At 37.9% G+C, this 22,151-nt stretch overlaps 1 protein-coding gene across 3 annotated transcripts in view; it reads right to left on the bottom strand.

Annotated features, from left to right (window-relative positions):
• Window positions 1-16,113, bottom strand: part of afap1l2 (actin filament associated protein 1-like 2) — a 62,008-nt gene extending 45,895 nt beyond the window's left edge. The window contains exons 1-2 of one of the 3 annotated variants that reach the window (XM_041815263.1): window positions 15,286-16,113; window positions 6,975-7,061 (exon numbers count right to left, since the gene is read on the bottom strand). In XM_041815263.1, coding sequence (XP_041671197.1) covers window positions 6,975-7,061; window positions 15,286-15,301 — 103 coding nt within the window. In that variant the 5' untranslated portion in view covers window positions 15,302-16,113. The remainder of the gene's footprint in view (window positions 1-6,974; window positions 7,062-15,285) is intronic. The other 2 variants (XM_041815264.1, XM_041815265.1) reach the window with 2 other exon arrangements.
• Window positions 16,114-22,151: the final 6,038 nt, after the last annotated feature.

Below are 22,151 nucleotides of genomic sequence, written 5' to 3'. Positions count from 1 at the left end.
ATTAGCTATTGAATTCTCAAACTCAAAGGTGGTTTTTGAGATGTCATAGCTAGCATGATCTTCGACTTAAAATCTCAAAACTCTTGATACGTCATCCTTGAGTCTAAGTGGATGTGTATGCCAAATGTTATAAAATTCCTTTAGAGCATGCTAAGCTATTACATTTAAAAGAATTCAGTGTTGAAAACACCCATCAAGCACTGAGGGATAAAAGCATTCTTTTTGATTTAAGTCGTATTGTTTTAAGCAGAATTAGTGTTTTATTGGTGCTCAACTCAACTATTTACCTCATCTGACCCCAGCTGAAGTTATCTTAAAATGGCCTATTATTTCAATCTTCCCTCTAATTTTTTTCATTAGCTGCCCAAAAATAACCAACAGCTTCTCTAAATGTCTGTGAAAGCATGTCTATATGTGCCAATCTGTGCATCTGGACAACAAATGATGGTTTCTTTTCAATTTGTAACAGGCTTCAAGCACAGCTGCTGCCCTCATGTCTATGGAAAAGTTTTGGATAAGAATTTTAAAAAATACATAATTGATGTAGTATGAATTTATTGGATGTAAATGAAGGGTAAATCATACTAAAACTTTTGAAGGCAACACTAAATCTTATCAGTTATGAGATAAAAATAGGACAGCACAAATCCCATGGCACAGTCTCTCTAAAATGAGATGGAACTGAACTTGAGTCTGCATACCAATGTTTTTCTTTAATTTGAACAATTCATTGCCGAAATCTGGATCTCGATGGGATGCATTTTTGTTCCATCTTGAGCCTCCACATCAATGTCTCACCACATCTAAGCACGAACAAGCAAGCTTTTTTTCTTGTTTAAGCAGAACGACATGGCCTCTCATTTAAATCAGAGTTGCTTCCAGGTTCAACAAGGCAGCTGATTTACTTCTGCTAATTTGTTGAATCTGTGTCAACACATGCACAGAGAATATGACAGCACAAGAGTCTAAGTACATGTCCTTTCAAGTGTAGTCTTTACCACAAAGAACACCTATACAGAGGAATACAGGCACCCAAAGAGAGAATGAAACTCCCCATTTTATATGTAGTTGAGCTTAAAACACATGACTCCGGACATTACAGAGATATGTCATATTACAAACACTTTCTATAGCCCATAAAGTTGCCTTTAGAAATCAAAACCAAAGCCACATCCTAAGTTTTTATTTCCTACTTCTTTAATGTGTGAGCTGTGTATTCATGCCTGTCCTTTTTTCATTACTAAAATCAAACCTGGCTAAGTTGAAATTGTCCTTTCATTTTCCATTATCTGCCCTAATATCAAGATAACTCTGAAGACCTCATAATATTAATTTATGTTGTTGGAAACATCAATTTTTCTTTATTGTGGCTTTCAAGCCCTTTAATTCCACAGAGCCAAACTTTAAAAAATATCAGTATATTGTTATCATTACCATAGCCAAGAGAATGATAAAACTACTGTGCGAGCTGGGATAGAAAAGTAATAGGACTAATAGGACTGCAAAATAATGCTACCAGTGCACTTATAGTTTGGTTCAGCACAGTTTGGTACAGTAAACCCTGATCTTGCAGCCAAAGTCCATCCAGCCTTGCTCATATGGGACTAATGAACTCTTGGCTAACTTGCGGCTCTTTGTTTGGTACCTTTTCAGAGAGGTCTGGCTGCAGACCACAGATCTCAGATGCCCCCTCTTGCATACCACTACAGTGGGACGCCACCTCTGTCAGAACAGAAGTGACATAATTTGTCAGTAAAACCTATTTCCAGTTTAAGGTTGTTGTTTTTTTAAAATTCAACTTTATTCATAAAGTCTAGCAGTTACATTTATTAAATAACCACATTAGTAATATTACAGACAAAGCTACATTTTTATAAATAAACAAAAAACAAAACAGGTAAGAGGTCTTATGCCAGTTTAAATTTGTATAGACCAGTTTAAGAAGTACGTGAATGGTGGGTCATGTTTGCTTCATTAGCTTTAGCTAAAGCTAATGTAGCTACACAAGCTACATAGTAAACATTACTGCACAAGCCAATTTTGCTACGCTAGCTTAAGCTTCAGCAATGAGAGCTTTAGCAAACTTAGCTAAAGCTAATGTAGCTAGATAAGCCATCTAATGTGGTGACATAGCTATGTGGCTAATGTAGCGTGGTGAATAGTGTAGCTAAAGTTAACATAGCTATGAAGCCAATGCAGCTAATGCTAGCTCTGTAGCTACATTAGCTTTAGAAAACACAGCATCAGCTAATTTAGCTAATGCAGCCTTATAGGCTTTAACTATATTTCCTATGTAGCTATGTTAGTTAATGTAGCAAAGTTACAAAGCTTTAGCCTTAGCTTTGTTAGCTGCATTTGAATGTGTTTATGGAGGCCAAGCTTTTCTCCTGTAACTGTTAGATCTGCTTTATTAAATGTTTTGTAATTGACTTCAGCAGGTCAGGTTTTTGATTTCTATCTTTTGGCATTCTTACCCTGACCCTTATCCTAACCCACACAATAAGTTTAAGCTGATTTTATCTGGAAAGTTTGTGCGTATTTCCATCGTGACAAAGGCAGCGTCTCGCAGTAGTGGTCAGCAGAGGGAGCATCTGAGAGCTGCTGTCTGCAACGGTACTATCTTGTACCATTTTGGCTTTTTAATGACTATCAAACAATAAGAACAATTGTAAAAAGGAAACTGTCTCGATTAAAAATCAGGACGGTAGTGGATAACACAGCTTAAGAGGCACAGCTTGAGTCCCTAGGCCAATGGGGGGCCAGGGGCTGATAAATTCTCAAGCACGTTATGGCTTAAAAATTGGAGAAGTTGCAATACAGTGGAAAAAAAAAAAACCTCCCTAATGGGGTGCCATCTGACAGCACACAGCTCTGCATGGCATCAATGTGTTTTAGTCCTGCAAAGTTTCTCAATAACAGTCAACAAAGGAAATGACGAGGAATTCATCTCCTGCAACTGCAAAAAGAAAAGTGGAATGATGACAACTAAACATAATGACAACCAGTTTGACATGCTAAACTATTTACATGTTTTAATATTAAATCTCCATTTAATGGACTTTGGAAATAGAAAAATGCTTGAATTTTGCATCAGCCTTTTCCCTTCTCCTTTCTATATGGTGTCAGAATATCTATTACATTAGTGATACTGAATGCTGTGAATCCTGTTTGGGCTGCAACAGATTTAAAAATCACCACCAACTGCACTCCACAGTAAATGCTTGGTTAACATGATAAAAGATAATGAAGGCACATTAAGCAAGACTTAACTGCCTTAGCTAACTGTGAAACCATCTTCCTGTTTCTTGAATGAAACATTTTGTTCACTCATAAAACTTGTTTACAACACAGCTATCATCATTACTCATGATAGAGGTTAACTCACAGAGTAATTGAACGTGATTTCATCTGTTTGGCAGTCTAATTGAGCATCCTGCTCTGGAGTCTATAATAGAGGAGACAGCATGTCAGTCTGCTGTCAGACACGTTTAAAACTTTACAGAATCTAACCAGTACCAAAGGAAGTATTATGGTCCTGCATGTGGGAAAAAAATCACTGGGTCATAATTAACTCAGTTTTTGTGAAAAAAGTGCCAACACATGCCTGGCCATGTTGTCTAATCAATTGTTTTGGACAAAGAGGACTATTGCCATAAAACAATCAGCATTCAAAAGAAAAATGGGAACCAAAAAATCTTGAAGAATGGGCAGAGACAGATGAGGAAATTTACTCCCCTAGCTGTTTTTCATTAGTACCACTTACTTTCCAGCCTTTGTTGCCCAATCTCTTCTTTTCTTTATATCTGTTGCAGCCATCAAATTCAAAATGAGCTTTTAATTATCATGAATTTATAAAATGTCGCAGTTTCAACATCTGCTATATATTGTTTATGTTCTATTGTGAATAAGATATGGTTTATAAGATTTGCAAATCATTGCATTTTGTTTATATTGACATTTTACACAATGTCCCAACTTTTTTGGAACTGGGGTTGTATAATAATGGCTTGGACCAGTTGTTCTCAACCTTGGGGTCATGAGACACTGAGAGGGGGTCTCCAGCTGCCCTAAAAAAAAAAAAAAAGAATATTTTTTAAATTACACTGTTGACACTTTACACCAATTTTGTCAAATTTTCAACCCTTTTTATTATTTTTCCCATCAATTTTAACACATTTTACCATTAAACACCTACTTTTCTCAGTTTTAAAGTCTTTCCACTACCTATTTTCTGCCTGTTTTTGCCACTTCTAAATCAATTCTTGCCGCTTAGGCTTAATGTTGCCTCTGTTGACCCATTATTGCTACTATTAACCCCTTTTAACCACGTTTTACACCCAGTTTATCCCATTTTAACCCAATTTCACCATTTGATATGCCCATTTTTGCTTGTTTGATTGAATTTCTGCCAATATCTGCCTGTTTTTTCTTTCTCAGTTAACCCTGGTTTTGCCAATTTATATTAATTTTTCATCCCATTTCACTACCAACCCATTTTTGCTAATTCAAAGCCATTTCAGCCACATTTTAACTCCTTTTTACCACTATTTACGCCCATTTTTGCCATTTTTGTCTAATTTTTGCCACTTCCAACCCATTTATTTCTGCTACTTTAAAAATCCAACTTCACCACATTTTCCACCATTTTTTGCCATTATTACCAACTGTAGCAATTTTCAAACCATTTTAATCCTTTTTTAACAAGAGGGATTTACATTTTTAAGAAGGCTTTTTACTACACAAATGATTAAAAAAAGAAATCTGTTTCTTTAAGAAGAGTGGTTTTTAGGGTAAAATATGAAATATGGTTATCACAGCTTAACTTTACAATGGACCATGGTTTTGTTGACCTCCATGGGCCCCCAGTTTGGCTGGGGAGCCAGAAAGCTTTCCCATTTGTCCCTTTTATGGTGGCCTTGTCCGCACATGACTATTCTTAATTGTGCATGGCTATGTTCAACCACCTTCAGGTACAGTGGGGGTCCCTGGTCTCTAGCACCTTTATTTTGGGGTTCACGGACTGAAAAGGTTGAGAACCACTGGCTTAGACAACTGTTAAAATGTGTTTCAACTGATGACTTGCTTTTTTTAAGCCCATGATAATTCATAAAAGTCGGACGTAGTGTGAAACAAAGTCCGAGAAACAGCTGTAACACGGTTGCTCCGTACACTCACTGGCATCTCTAAGTGAAATCAATGATAAACATGCTATTTCATCAAGTTCTTCAAATGGAAGCCCTTTGTTATTTTTTTCTTTTAGAGTGCTTTCATTGTTAAAACCCCTCATTGGGAGGTAGTGTTGTTAGTAGCAGCTTGACACACCTCAGCAGGAGAGAAATGAAACTCAAAACTACATGAGACCTTACAAAGTATTAAAAACAGAAAGACTTCTAAAATGATTTTTCAGTGATTTTAAGCTAAGACAATGGTTGAGTTTCCATCACATGCTAGTTTTTTTTGGGTGAGGAGGAGGGCTGCAACACTTGAGTAAACATTTAGATTCATTATCTCCTTTAATTTTGTAATACAGCAGTATAATGCTGTTCAATTGAAAATAAGCCATGAGCAGCAGACCCTATGTGTGGGCTGAAGATTTGACACCTCTGGTCTTGAGGCAATGTGGTGCTTTATGACAAGCAATGTGTTTGTCTACCTTGTTCTAAACTGGATATATTTTGTTTGATTGATGAGCTGTACTTCTGCAATGCTATCAATACCCCTCTTAGTCGAATTAAAGGTGGATTACACAATTTATGATTAAAAAAAATTTATCTGAAAAACATTCAAAGATGTACTGTATTTAACCAAACTTGCATCTATAGACACAGCTCAGGTTTTTCTTCTTCTTGTGACTTACAATGAGTGACACAGCTCCACCTAAAAGGAGAAGTGGTTGAAAGAAGCAGAATTGGAACCAGTGACCAAGTTTGTGGGTGACAGCTTGATTTATAAACTGTCACAGACTCTGGTCTCTTCTGCTGCAGCGGACTTGCAAAAACTTAACAGAAGCAAAGCAGATTTCCCTCCTTATCATTCTTATCTTATGACTCTTTCACATTAAACCTCCCGAGGGAAACTCAAGAATCATGCTGACCTTTGGGCCACTTCCAAGGAACTGAAAAAAAGGTGCCACGTATGATTGAGTTTTTCCAGTTTGGACTTTTCTTTTTGGTGAAAGTGGCAGAAAACTAGCTTATTATTGGGGTCAAACACTATTTTGATTGGTTGTTAGATGGCGATTGGCAGAAAAAGGTCTGTCTTCTCTTTAACATGCTGGGTTCAGCTGTGGGGCAGGGACCAAGTGGACATGGCTGGATTAATTCAAGATGTGTTTTGGTTTTATTGCCGTAGAAACCTGAATAAAAAAAAGGGGGTGTCGATGTCATGACTTCAGAAATGGGCTGCCTGTGTTCATGATAGAAGGAACATTAGAAAGAAGTGGACACAAAAGTAGTGAAAAGATCAAATCAAATTAGAGACAAAACAAGCATTGAACATAATTTTATAAATCAAGCATGATATTTGGATGTTAGCCTACAGAAATGTGCCTGCAACCTTGTTTATATTCTTATTGCACGGCTCATTTCTTGCAAACAACAAGCCATTTTTGATTCCCTGCCACAAAACACTGTGCTAAATTCTTCTTACCAATCCCTGGACTCTCGTGCACAGAATCCTTCACGTTTGTATTTTTTTCTTCACAAAGTGAAAGGCTGGAAGGATTTAAACCAGAAGCATGCAAAAGTCCACATAATCATTCCTCCACAGAAAAGTGGTAAGACAAAACAGGCTCTTAAGTTGCAATTAAAGAATCAATAAAAACCCATTTCCCTCTTTTGTATAAACACAACTAGCAGTGCTAAAGTGTCGAAGTGGTTGAAAGTAAAATCTTGCATTGAGGTCAGTAAGGAGGTCATGGCTAAGATCTTATAGTGGGATCAGGAAGTGTTTTTCACTGTGGGAAAAACTCTGACATAGGAGGAGCTTGAGGTTGTCCAGTGGTTTGCACAGAGTCTGCAGAATCCATGAAGAGTCTTTGTCTGTAACTCCATTTCTTCCGTCTGGAAGTAAAAAAAAAAAGTGCATTTTCATGGTAAAATGTTTAGGGAGTGCTTAAATGTTATGATTAGATAAAACTGACTAAACAGTTGTGATTACATGTAAAGAAGCTTCATTAATACACGAAGGATACTATTTTGACGGGGTAAGACACTGAAAAGGACAACAAAATTAGCAGACCATCAACCATGATACATTAGCATTAGCCACATGTTAGCCTAACACTACACAAAGGCTTCTTATGTTCAGGTCAGTTAAATATTGAAGAGTTTGCTTCAAGATAGTACAAATAATGATAACAATGGCTCTTAACGAGGGTTTAGTTTCGCTTTCTTTTAAAAGTTTCTCTTCTTTTATCTCCCTCCTGCCACTACTACTAAATCTCGTTCTTATTCACCCCACGTTTCACTTTCCTTAAACCCTGTTCTTTTCTCCAAATCTTTAGATCTGTGCTGTCTCAGTGATATTGAGGTTTACAGCTCGGCCCTTAGAGAAATCAGGCAGTTTTCATAGCTACAACATGCTAATGGGCTCTAAAAAGCCAACTGCATTTTTATGGAAAGGGGCCCTGCTTAAGCAACTTCGTCTTGATTAGGATGCAGTACGTGTTACAGTAGTCCCTGCAGATAAAGCCTGTAGCTTAAGTTTCCACAGTCTTGCTGCTGAAGACATGAAGTCTGTTTGTGAGAGAGAGAGTAAAAGTTATGCAGAGAGAAAGGAAAAGGAGCAGGAAAAGAGAAGGGCTTGCAGCACAAATCTGTGTAATTGTTCTCATATTTAAAGAAAAGTTACAAAGCAGTAGTAGTACAAAGTAGTTAAAAGTAGTTTTAATATTTTTCATTTGAACTTATGTCTTTCACATTATTTTAGGAGTCATTACTGTAGCCGACTGGCTCTAAATAGCTAATGACACAATGTTAGCAGCAGCTAATGCATAACATTTTAAAGTTTTTTTTTTTAACCTTTTGCTGGCGTAGTTCATTGATAAATGATATGGTTAAAGATGTTGCAGTTAGCAACTAGCCTTTGTTAGCAATATTGTTGGCACATAAAAAAAGAGCCTGAGTATCTAGGCTGTAGTTTCACACTACTTGAATGTAATGCTAAAAGAATACAGCAAACAGTCAAAAGTTAATTAAGTAAAAATTTGGCATAAAAGTGAAGTTGAGTAGCTTTTGAAAGCGAACAAAGAAACTATTACGCCACGGTGAGCAAACATCTACTGTGCATAGCTAGCAGCTAAATTTATGCTAGTTGTTGACCCTTTAGTAGACAAATGCTGTGTTCAGATAGCATACTAAATTGTCTACAACTACTAGCATATATATGCTACTGTATACTAAGCTAAATGTTAGAATATCATTTCATTATAAATCCTGTCATCTCCACATCATGTGACTTTATCGTTTACAAATTTCTGGTCCACACTACATTGCTATGCTAGCATTATAGCTAGCATTAACACGTAAAGACCAAACCATGGACTTGTTACTGTTGTATTAATGTGCCGTGAGGTTTTGATACCATTTTTTCCCTATCAGCCAACCAACAGTGGATCATTAGGCCCTCATGGGCTGGCCTGCAATTGGAACATACTACAGACTACATTTGACACCACATTAAGTATGAATAGTGTGAAAATATGCGGTTTCAGACACGGCAAAACTATTCTAAAACATCTTTCATGCAAGCATACAGTTAAAATAGTGGCCTACTTTTTCAGAAAGTCTAATTAATATTCAGGTTTTGTTCCAAATCTCTCACATTGTAACAGTGTCTTTCCCAAAGGTTTCTCCTCCAAACACGCAGAGGTGAAAACAAAATCTATGGGCCCTGGGCCATCAGCTTAAGAGGCTCAGTGTGGGTCCAACTCACCCTCTTAGAGTAGCACCCTGCTTACATCCCCTTCAAACTAAGCCTCGCTCCACAGGACCCCATAAACTCTCAAAAGCATCGTCCTCCAGATATCCTGATATGTAGGTTGTATTTTTTTCTACCTCTATGTGTGGGCATTAACCATCAGTCATTTTTCAATTAAATAATATTGTGTAGAGATAATCAGATTAATGTTTTAGAGGCTATACTCTTTAGCTTTACAAGGCTCCACAGTCTTAGCTTGATGAGAGATAAAGCGACAGACTAGAAGCAGCTGCTGACAAATAAAACTAACTAGCAATGCCGCCTGAGAGTCACCCACATAAAAGCACCTCTGCTTAGTTATTATCCACAGATAAGTGGCTAGGGGGGCTGCAGGGAGAGTGAGTTTGCATATGTGTGCGATTACAAGAAGGTAAGCCCCTCTTTAAGTACCCTATCCTTCAAAAGAGTATACCTGGTGAGAAAAAACACAATACAAGCTGATACAGAGCTCCTGCATCCAATAAACAAAGCTTCGTTTGATGTTGCAAGCGAACAGGAGCAAAACCCAAAGGCAAAAACGGTCCGATCTCCCATGGAGCTCTGCACCGCCAAAGATCAGGAAGAGCGTCTTTCTTTTCATCATTTTTATAGCCCAGTCCAGCTTCCTGAATTACCAATCACTGAGCTAACTTCCTGTTGGCAAGTACAGTCCCTGAAATGCATACAAGTGAACCGGGAGACCCCATGCTGGACATGATGGCCTGAATGTTAGGCTGCCTCTGCTGAGTTTATGGGAGGTCAAACCTACTAAACTTGCTGACTCCCTGTTAAAACGAAACATACCACGGGAGACAAACCAGGAGAGGTTCACTGTGACATGACAGAAAAAAATCACACATAATACACCACTTTTAGAAATTTGAAAGGGTGGATAATTGGTGTTCATTTAAGACTTTCACTTGAACCCACTTTGAGTCCAGTGCTAATCAAAATATAGAAATGTGCTGCATATTTTCACTCACTATTGAATTTATATCACTTTTTTTTGTTAACATTATTCACTTCAATAAAACAAACTTATGTTGCCTTTGATTGAATTGTGCTGCTATTTTCTTAATAATGCGTTAGCTAGCGAATGCTAACGCTAACTTGCATGTTAGCAGATAACTCCTTGCAAATCAAGTAGCTAGATTAGGAAGATAAAGCTAAGCTAAAGCGAAGCCTAGCACCCACTTGTAAAGTCAGCTTCACCCTCAATTATGCCTGATTGCCTGACTATGAACATCTCTTAAAATTAAAATAATCAAATGAAAAGGTAAAACAACAACAACAGCAACAAAACTAAAAAAAAAATCCCTTAGAGTCCAAAAAGTGTTTTGTTAATGTGTTTGTATCTGCTGTAGAAATTGACATTTAAAATAGGACCTATTGGGGATTTCTTCACTGCTCAAGACAGCCTCAAGAGGACACTGGAGGAACTGCAGCTCTTCATTGTTGGTTTATTTTCTTAACACTAGTTGTTGCTGCTTGCTTTAACTCTAGCATGGTTTTGTAGGGCTGACTTTTTTTTAGATACACACAATGCTGTGCAAAAATGGTTTACTATAAAAACCACACTGTAAAATAATCTTCAATTTCAGAAATAGTCTGTCAACGTTTAAACCTTAGTGGCTTGTGTGTGAAGTGAATGATCCATTGATTCGAAATGCCCATCAAGACATGTATTAGTCTGCCTCTATTTGTCTCACATTTTATTTTGGCAGTGATCACAGAATCAGATTATTGTTGGAGAAGATGTCAGACGCCTGAGGCTAGAAAAGGAGCCGTCCCCATCCCTGCTCTTTTTCTTGTGAAGACCATAAAGGCAGCAGCAACATAGTGAACTCAGTGTAGATGTGCTTTACCCAGCAACCGGTGGCTTCATAATGACACAGAAAGCAAAATAAGCAAAGGCATGAGTTGGAGGGCACTGACTGACAAGGAAGGGAAGATAATAAATACTGGAGAGGAACTCAGAAATATACAAACATATCCATTTCCTTAAATGGAAATATTTAGGAAAGTGAATGTAATAATGTAACATTTTTATCCAATCATCTGCTGACAGATGGTGTAAACGGAGGGAAAAAATTCTAAGTTTAACAACATGATTATTTAGCTAATAGTTGTAAAGCTAAAAGAAAAATTGCATACAAATGATGACAAGATGCTGGATAAAGTAACAAGTGGACAATTTACTGCTTGGAATAATTCAATCACCTCTTGGCAGAGCGTACAACACCTATTCCCAAACATGTACCTGAAAACAGAACCAGGTGCTTTTTTGCTAATTTGATCCTCATCTCAGGCAGAAGGTGTGAGAGCCAGCACACGTAATGAAACCTGCATGAGCAGGGTTGTAGAAACACTGAACAGCACATCCAGAATACTAAACAAAGCCCTGCCTTGTCATAGCCCTCCCTGGCTTTTCCCATGTTTCCCTCTACTTTACCTCCTCCACTGGTTGCCTGAAGCTGTTAGGATCTTATTCAGTGCCCTGGTGTGGCAGTTTCAGCTCCATGCACCAACTCAGTTTCTGCACTGTGAAGTACCAGGTTTGAGCAGAATCACTTAACATCACCACAACTCTCCCTTTTACTCATTTACTTTAATGTAAAAGTTTACTCAAAAAGACACGACACTTATTATGGGCCTTAATTATCACAATTGATGCATTAAAGACAATGTATGCAGAATTTTGGCATTGAAATATCTATATTAACCTAAAAAGTAATCATTCCATTATTATGGTTTTAATCTAACTGGTCTAAATCAGTGGTTCTCAACTAGTCTGGCCTCAGGACCCACCAGCCTGTCTTGCAAAAGATCACAACCCAGGCTTCCAAAATATTTTCAACAACTAATGTTTAGTTAATTGAATATGTTGCAGTTTGGAGCATGATTGGGCCAAAACAACTGATATGAAAAAGAAAAGGGACAAAACTGGCAAATTTTACACCCTTTTCCCCCATCATTATCTGTCAATATTTGCCAGTCTTCCAGAGAACTTGTGAAATTACTTCATTTTCATGTGAAAAGTAGCCATTTACTGATGAAGAAGAGGTAATAAATTAATTGAAATATTAATCAAACATTTAAATTTACCCAATTTCACAGTAAAACAGGGCAAAATAAAAGGTACTGATGCATGTCCAATAAGGACTTCAGGACTTTAGCCACCATTTTTTTCAGACACCTTGTCACAACCCACTGAAAACTGCTCTGTGACCCACCTTTGGGTCCCGGCCCACCAGTTAAGAACCACTAATCTAAATGGTTTGATAGCTTCCATATAGGAGCCTATGATAAATCTAACGTGGGGCGGCTGACTACATTCAGTGTATCAAAGGAGGCAAGTGGCAGCAGACTTTTCTGTGTCTGTTTATCTGTTGAGCCTGTATCAGACACCACTCATGCTACTTCAGCCATGATAAAAGCATAGCTGAAAGGTGACAGTGTGGACCGATGTTTTGACTTTCTATTGATCTAATTGGATAAATAATCAACCCGTCAATGTATAGATATACATTAATGGATCATTACACCCCTTCCCCCAAGGCGCTGCATTTCCAGCAAGTTAAGACCAGCACTGCAAAGCACTGACCTCTGCGGCCTCCTTCTCAATACTATTATACTACTATTCTTGTTTTGAATTCAGGACTCTATTCAATAAAAAAGGAACCCCAAAAGGCAAAACAGAAAGCCAACACTTTGTTTACAATCATCAATATCCTATAATGAAGCAGAAATTTACTTAAAAGTTTACTTCCGCATTCATGTTGGAGGCGACACCAGAGCGCATGCGCCTCCTTGGATCTCAGAATACATGCGCACTCTGGGACTGCTTCAAGCATGAATGTGGAAGTGAACTTTTAAGTGCATTTCTCCTTCATTTTGAGAAATTTATGAATGAAAACAACGGGTTTCTGTTTACTAAATATGGCTTATGAGGTGCCGCTTTCATTAAAAAGTGTCTTCAACTTGAACCAAAAAGTAAACTGCAGTCTACTACTGAAAGCTGCCCTTCTGTCAGGAACACTCTCATTATACATTTAACCCTTTTATTGCAAAATGGATATACAGTTTTACTGGGTGGAGAAGGTTCTGCTCAAAAGGGTTAGACAAGCAGCATGCTTTGACTTTCCAGGGAGTGCATGGCTAAAAATCCCCAAATGGATAGATGCATTTGTGTATTAAATAATATAAAATGCGTTCAGAAGCAATTAATCCATAGTAGAAAGAATCTTAATATGATGGTGCAACAAGCTTTATGCTATGGAGGAGGAGGCTGGGGTGGAGGAGGTTAAGCTTTGCCAGCAGCAGCAGCAGTGTGGTACATCAGAACAGGGATTAGTGAGAAATATGTCATATTTAAATACACCGCTGTGTTGAGAGAAAGATGTGATTGGCTGTGGGAGCTGGGAGGCAATAATAAGGATCAGCTGGCGGTCAGCTGATCACAGCTGGACGTATGTAACTTGTCCTGCATGAACTAAAGCTAAGCTTCATTTCTTGTGATGGATCATCTCTGCTACTGGCTACATGTTAATTTAATTTGCAACTCCCATCTCGAACCCCCTGATACAATCCCTGTAATGTTGTGGCCCCACTGAAAAAAAAAACTCTAATCAATAACAACTGTACTCAATAAGGTGCAATTTCCAAACAATGAACCACCTGAATTTCACATGAGGGAGAAAAGCTGTTAAAGTGGCCTTCACTCTGTGAGCAATCCCAGAATGCTTTGTGAGTAGCTCTTGTCAGGAAGTAGGAAATCCACTTTTCTTAGGCATTATGTGAAATTCATCCATGAAATGTGCTTTTTGAAACGGAGTCCTCAAAAGAATAAGTAAGCAACAGAGGTGGACAAAGCTAAGTAGTGCATCTCCAATTGTCATCTTTTGTTATTGTTTTGATTGAGAGCACCCTGGTGGCAGAATTTACATAATACTGTATTTTTCATTTGTGCATGTGAAGATGGGTGGTTTTGATTCTGTAGTTAGACCAGCTATTATGCCCCCGTCATGCCATGCTGTGGTGGATTTCTGGCTTCAGTTCAGTAAGGAAACTGAGAAGAGCTGTCCTTATTCATACACAGCCAATTGGTAAAACTAACAAATAAAATGCAATCAAAAAAGGAATTGGAAACTGCAATTGAGAATTAAAAACTGGGGAATATTTAACATTTTTGTGTTAAAAAAAAAAAGAAAGAAAAATTTGCAGATTCATTTGTCATGGGTCAAGGCATGACTGTTCTACAATGTTGTTGCTCACATATGAACAAACAAATGAATGAAAGACAAAGCCACAGCTACCACTGCCATAACAAAATCCCCTCTGCACAACAAAGTTTACACCGACTGAGCCGTTCTGCATTTGGCTTTTTGCCACACTGGACTTCACTGTTTTACTGTGTGGGAGTAAACAGACTAAGCCAGCCTGATCAGCTGGACAACAAGAATTTAGGAGCCAGATTGTGGCATTCCTGTTCCGGGTGGACTAGTTAGCTTTTTTATCAGGCCAGCTAGTGTCTCCATAAAGATCACTGACTTTGATAAGAGGAACTTACATCCTACTCAAAGTCCACAGACAGTTGCCCTTTTCTATCTCCCCATGGATCCAGACATTAAGCCCCTGTAAGTTGTGCTGTTTAGACCACTATACTTTGTAGTTCTGCATTTAGGCTCAAATGCTGTGCTTAAATGTCAATCAGGAAGTATTAGACAGCCTTGCTCATCCCTCATGGGCAAATAACCACGGGAATTTGAGGAATGCAATGGGAACAATGTTGCTGCTATTGGAATCCATCAGTAGCCACAGTGTAAACTATTAAGCAGAGCCCACTTCGAGGGAGGCATTTAAAATAAGCCAAACAAACATCTCATCCTTCAGAGGGCAAAAGCACTAAGTAGTCTGACAAGACAGACTGTCTTTTTAGCTACCTAATCCAACCAGAAGAATTTTAATCATCAGTAGCAGGTGATCGATAGCTGGGTAAATATGTTAAAACATATGCTTCCAGCCATGACTAAAATCTAATCATGATTTATGCAGAAGGCTTTTTAAGTTCATTTTAGCACCCCAGACTCGGAAACCTACTAAGAGGTTGCAAATTATGCATCAAAAATCGCGAAAAAATAATTGTTTCTCGATTCATAATTTAGAAATATGTAACTGTGCTACTCCAACACATTATTTCTGGATATTTGAATTTTTAAAAAATCACTGCATTTCACTGCACAATGTTAAGAGGCTTTGCCAGTGATGTTTGGAAATCAGCTGCTCTCGGTTAGCAAAAGGGCACATCATTAAATAAGTTTTTCTTACCTTTGTGCTTCTCCATTCCCAGGCACGGACGCTCGCAGCTTCACCTCCTTAATCCAACTCCTCTCATATAAATCAAAAAATCCAGAAAAACTTCGCAGATAACTTTATGTGTTATAATGGGACTTCTACCGACTTCTGCTGAATGCAGTCCGGCTCTCCAGTCTCACAACAATACACAGGCTGGCTGACTGACCGACTGACTGAGAGTGCCTGTGCTCGACAGGCTGCTGACTTTGTGACGAAGCAACAGCGCTCTCCTCCTCTTCTTCTTCCAAAGCTGCTTTGCCGCACCGCCTCTCTTGTGGACTCAGCATCCACGCTTCAGCTGTAGCTTTTTAAAAACGAAGCACCTCAGGTGTTGTCATGGGTCTCTTTCATCACCTATCCCAGCGTAGAAAGCTTCTAACTTACAGGAAGTTAACGACCGAGCGTCTTTTTTTTTACTTTGTTTCGACTCTTGCAGTGTGCCTACAACCGTGAAATACAAGAAAACAGCAGTCCTGGTGTTACGGCTTAAGACGTGACCGTGTTATCTGGAGACTTTTCGCCGAATGCGTCTGCGGTCGTCGTAGTTACAACAAGACCGGCGTCCGCGCACTGTTCGTCAGCGAGGTCACTTTTCAAAAGGCAGCTGCAAACACAGTAGAAGGTCACCAGATCTCATGGTCACTAGTTAAACCGTAACACCAGACAAAACCTATCCCTCTCTGAGCAATTAACAAATGTGCGCTTCTTGGGGAAAAGTGGTCTGTTAAAACGTGCCTCACCTGTGCGTGAGGTCAAAATAAACACAGGAAATGACGACTCAAGACGAACTAGGTCGTCGATATTACTGTGGTTAACTTTTTAAGCATTCCTCCTGAGATATATTGTGAAATTCTCCGGCAAAACAACCGTGGGAGAACCGTGACCGGGTGGAGGCATGAGAGGAATGTCACGCAGAATAACGTAACGTGCTCCAGAGGGTGATTTAAACGTATGACGTGCCCCTCCTCTTCATAAAGAGCCTCCCTACAGCTGAAGTTTCTCGGTGGTTTTATTGATTAGCAACGGTGGAGGCTGTTACTATGCTGGCCTGGAGATGAAATGCAAAATTAAACACAAAGCTTGAAACAATGACCGAAACATTTTGACATTTCACAAAACAGACATTAGACGTTAGAAAAACACTTCAACAAATGAAAAAACAAATTCACATTTACAAAACATCCATCCATCAATTTTCATTGCTTATCCCGTTGGGGGTCCCGGCATTTACAAAACAAATTTGGAAAACATTCATTTGCGAAATTGCAGTGTGAAAAACGTTTACAAACTTTGAAACAAATTTACAAAGTCTGACATAAAATAAAGTCTGAAACATTTTTAAAGAACTTATTGAAAAAAAAAGTCTAAGTTTAAAAAGTTTGAAACACTTTTACAAAACTTGAAACGAATTTACAAAGTAAGATATGATATTACAAAATCTGAAACACTGTTAAAAAAACTTGATTAAACAACTTTACAAAGTCTAATTAGAATTTCAGAGTCCAAACATGTTTACAAAACTTAGATTAAATAAGTTTACAAAGTCTGATAAAAATGTAAAAGTCTGAAACACTGTAACAAAACTTGATGAAACAAGTTTACAAAGTCTGATTCTAATTTACAAAGTCTAAAACACTGTTACAAAACTCAAAACTTAAAGTTGTGTTTTACAACTTTGACATTTGACATTCAAAAGTATTTTTTATTTTGAATTTGTTTCATGAAAAGTAAAAATGTTTTTTTTTAAAGTGTGTCTGACTTTGTAATTTGCATCAGACTTTGTAAATTTGTTTTAAGTTTTGTAAAAGTGTTTCGGACTTTGTAATTTCTTTGTTTTGTAAAATGTAAAGTCCTTTTGTTATTTGTAAACATCTTTTGAAAATGTAAATTTGTTTTATGAAATATAATTTTCTTTTTTCTAATTTATAGGTGTTTCAAGCTTTGCATTAGTGTTTCAGGTTTGGTCATTTTGTATTGCACTTCCAGGCCATCGTATGTTTGAAATTTATGTGGTTAAAACCAGAACAGTATTTGGGCTCCAAATGTTAATACAGCACTAAACACACCCAACATAAACCAGAGCTGGATGACATGCAGGTGGTGGCAGTCCTGTGACATCACTGATGCTGGTTAATGAAAGGCTTTCTTGGGGCTAACTTGCTGCAACAGACAGGAGGGTGTGGGGCTGAAATATGTTTCTCTTAGCTGTTACTCTCAGGGGGCATTACACTTTACCTTAAAACTCATGTCAGGATACTTTCTGAGTGTCCCTCTTAAATTTCAAATGAGAAAGACAATTAAAAGGGCAATTCCTTTACATTCTGGCTTGTTTAAATGACAGTATCTGGCCTTATTGCCTGTTTATTACTTTCAGACTCACAGAATGCTACAGCTTAAAATTTAGAGGTAAGAATACAGCCAAAAGACGTCATGAATAAAAGTGACATTGAAGAGAACATTGCTGGAATGACAAAGCATAAACACTGATATAGTATCAGACAGCTCTGTGCTGTGTTGGGACTGGGAGGGACGGTGCTTGCTATCAAAACTCAGAAAAAAGTAACAAATAAAGCTATGACTAAACTTTGGAGCTTTACAAAATCTGCCTTTAAAATGTAATCATTTTAATGACAGATCATATTGTGTATTTCATTAAGGGTGATGCATTTGCTGTTTACTTCATATACAGGTTAGCTTCCTGTTCTTGCTCATGGCAGGTTCCTTTGTAACAGGTCAAACTGTCCTGACTGTGATTTGTAACTGCTCTCTAATAGCTTAAACCTTCCTGAAGAGCTGCTCTTTGGTGTTTATAATAAATAAGTTTTTATTACTGTGAACTTTCTCTGTTAAACCAAATTTATACTCTGCCATTTTTCCAATAGTGACCTTATGAACTACCTCCTTTTTAACCTGCCAAAACATTGTAAGTAATGTCATGTTTTATGCACAAATACTTGATAAATGTATGGTGTCAGACCATTGAAGTGTAATTTAAAAACACCACTGAGTGCTCCGTAATATCAGGGAGTCTTTAGATGTCAGAACCTAAAAGCACAGATGAAAAAAGATAGAGTGTAAATGAAAGAGACATATAAACAAGACTGGCAGTAACTGTCTTTTAAAAGTGGATATAAAAAAGACAAGCTCATAATAGACAAACATTCAACACCAATTTTGTTTAATGTGCTCCAGCTTTCCAAGTGGAAATGCAGTTCCATGCAGTACTGGCCTACTTTCACATCCCTATGTGAACCACTTATCACATCTTATCATTGTATCAGACAATATCATAGTGCATTGAATCATGTAGCATGGCATTACATTGGATGGTATGGTATGATATAGTATCACATCGCTCCATATTCTTATTGTACCATACTATACCATACTGTTATGTGTCGTATCATATCGAATCGAATCGTATCAAAATATACTATTTGCATATATTATTGCATTGTAACCCATTGTATCTTAAAGCGTTAGTTCATGCAGGACACGGTAGTCATACACCCAGCTGTGATCACAGATGGCTTTCTGATCCAATCACCTCCCAGCTCCCACAGCCAATCACAGCTCTTTCTCTCAACAGAGCGGGGTATCTAAATATGACATACTTTTTAATAATCCTTGCTTGCATTAATGCTGATGCACCATGCTGCTGCTGTGGCCGACAAAGCTTGACCTCCTCCACCCCAGCCTCCTCCTTTATAGCATATTGCTTGTTGCACCCTAATATTCAGCAGAGGTGTCAAGTAACTAAGTACAAATACTTCATTACCTTACTTATATAGAAATTTTGGGTATCTATACTTTACTGGAGTAATTATTTTTCAGACTACTTTTTACTTCTACTCCTTACATTTTCAAGTAATTATCTGTATTTTCTACTCCTTACATTTTAAAAATTGCCTCGTTACCCTACTCTTCATTACTCATCTACTCCTATTTCATTTCACCTATCCAGATAAATCCTGCCATCTGGATAGAGTGAGTTTGATTGTAGTTGGATGAGAAGTATAAACATAATACTATTCCGACACCCTATTGGTTTGTACACAATCCATCGCACCTGCGCACAAGACAAACCATGTCACACTCTAGCAAGGAAATAGCAGACGTACGTAGCCTAGTACGAAGATGTCCGTGGCAGAGACTCAAGAGAACTCGAGCAAAATGTCCCAACCAAGAACTAGCGAAGACCAGTATTTATAGGCAACTATCCAACTTATCATATCTTCTGCTCCATGAAACACATGTTAATGCTCAGTAGTACACATATGTGGTTCTTGAATGTATTTGCATTGTACTAAAATGCGTTCATTTTCAATGGGCATAAATGTGGCGTCAGGTGCATCCCAAATTTTTCAACATTAACATTTTAGTATAACATTATAGTCATTATGGCCTTAAGAAAAATGACATTTTTCCCCCTTACATTACTTTTACTTTTATACTTTAAGTAGTTTTGAAACAGAACTTTTACACTTTTACTTGAGTAAAAAGCTTGAGTTGATACTTCAACTTCTACAGAAGTCTTTTTAAATCCTAGTATCTATACTTCTACTTGAGTAATGAATGTGAACACTTTTGCCACCCCTGATATTCAGATTTATGTTACAATAGATTAATTGTTTTATTGTATCTATTATGCATTGTTATGAATATATCTATCCGTATGGGGTTTCCAGCCAACTGTCCCTGGAAAGTCACAAGATGCTGCTTGACTAACCTTGGGAGCATCTTTTGAGCATAGCCTTCTCTGCCAAGTAAAACTATTGTACCATTTGTACCCTTTTACATCTAATGACAAAGCATCATACTCTACTGTGTCACATATTGTATCATAACATATCATTTATTTCTTTATTTATTTAACATTTATTTGACATGGACACACAGTAACATTGATGCTGTGATATTTAATCATACACAGGTCCCAGATGCACTGCTTTAAGTGTTTATAGCAAAGTGTTAATTTTCAATGCCTGTCCATGGGAGGCTTTTAAAGATTAGAGTGGTAAAAAAACAGGTAAAGATTAAGAAATAAAAGAGATAACCTAAAACACAGTACATTAGCAAACACATCAGAACTAAAATATCCAATACAAGTCCAAAAATAATAATAATGAAAAAAAGCTGTATTAGAGATGGTTCCTTCAGATACCCCGCCATATCATGTCTTGCCGTCTCATATAACCCTTGTGACTGAGTCTCCCTGTGATTCCACCCCTGAACTTTACCTCACTTCAAACAGGTCTGTTAGTATCAACAGGTGACATCAACACTACCAGTAAGCCATGAGAAACGGGGAAAGTGTGAATGTGAGTCAGGGATGATGGCTCAGCATGAACTGAGAACGAGGGTGGTCTGGCTTTTCTCTCCTCCACTCTTCCTTTGTCCTTGAGTCTGCAGCTCAAAAAGAAGCGTCCTGTTAATCCAGCAGGGGAATTCCTTTTGTGCAGCAGACCTTTGGAAGCCCCTCACTGTACGGGTGGTTTCAGGTCTTCAAGAATAAGATTTGGGTTATTTAGGGCTAAGATGTTTGTGTAAATTTATGTGACAAAGTTTCAAAGTAGGTCAGACAAATACTAAAAACACCACAAGATTACATTTTTGGGTCAAAGGTGCAACTCTGGACTGGGTTTTTCTGCTTTTTTCTGCTGCTGCTGATTGGAGCACAAAAAGCATTCTTCAGCTGTGAATCATAGGTCAATGGTCACCGACTCAACTCCAAATTAGCAGTGGACCCTTTATGATTCAGGGGCCTCTCCCATATTTACACACATACATACAGACACACAAGTCAGCCCTGAAAAGAGACCCCCCATTTTATTTAGGTATTTCCATCTAATCTTGCCTTAACCATGTGCCTCCTCTTACCATTATGTCTGGGAATTTCCAAAGAAAGTTGAATCCACTGACTCTGCTGCACCTCCTTGTTGTTATAAGAACATTTAGACCAAGAATGCAGAGGGGCACTGGCTTCAGACACCCTACACCTTGTAGAGATGATGCTTGTCTCCCTGAGGTGAGTGCACCTGACAAAACGCTGAGAGGCTCCCTTGCAGATTAAGTTGGAGAGTGTTAAGTCATGGTGCGATAATATTGTTCTTAGTTCATGTGTGATCAGGTTCTTGGTAACCTCTGTGGAAAACAAACATCAGGTCTTCAAAGTGTAAGTGGATGGCTCATGTGGAGTGCTCAGCAAATGTGGAGGGTAGACTTTTGTGGTATTTTAAACCTTGCCTGTCAGGACGGTTTAGTTTGAGGGACCACTGTGAGGGATTACTGTTAATTGAGGAGGACAAGCATTTAGAAAGATTTACACAGTAAAAGTGTAACTTAAAAACGTACATGTGTCTATCCTGTCCAATATCAGTTGTTACTTTTCTAAGATATTTAATGAAGTCATTTACTGTCTTCACTGAGCATTTTTTGATGATTTGTTACATTTCTTTTTATGCAAGTGCAACTCATGTATTTTAGATTGTCTTTGGTGGACAGACAGGGTCAAATTAAAAACACAGTATGACCTGCTCCATTGAATTCAATGCAAAACTTTTCATGATATACATATTGCTTCAATATCACCGTTCTTGATGATATTTGAAAGAGAAGAAGTAAGAAAATGAAAAGGGGAAACAAACCCTTAGAGCACTAAGAGCACTAATTGTGCCAAGCAACCAGCCAATAGGGCCACATCTTTGAGATACTGTGGCCGATGGAAAGACAGCTATCAAGTATCCAATAGGAGCTCAGCATTTAAACAGCCAATAGGTACACACACTTAAAACTGCTTGTAATCACATTGCTTGTAATCAAATTACTTTTCCCAAGTA

This window comes from Cheilinus undulatus, linkage group 20 (genome assembly GCF_018320785.1).
Source record: "Cheilinus undulatus linkage group 20, ASM1832078v1, whole genome shotgun sequence".
In the NCBI taxonomy this organism is placed as follows: domain Eukaryota; kingdom Metazoa; phylum Chordata; class Actinopteri; order Labriformes; family Labridae; genus Cheilinus; species Cheilinus undulatus.
Note: the sequence above shows the minus strand (reverse complement) of the source record. Positions and strands in the feature narration are given on the sequence as shown.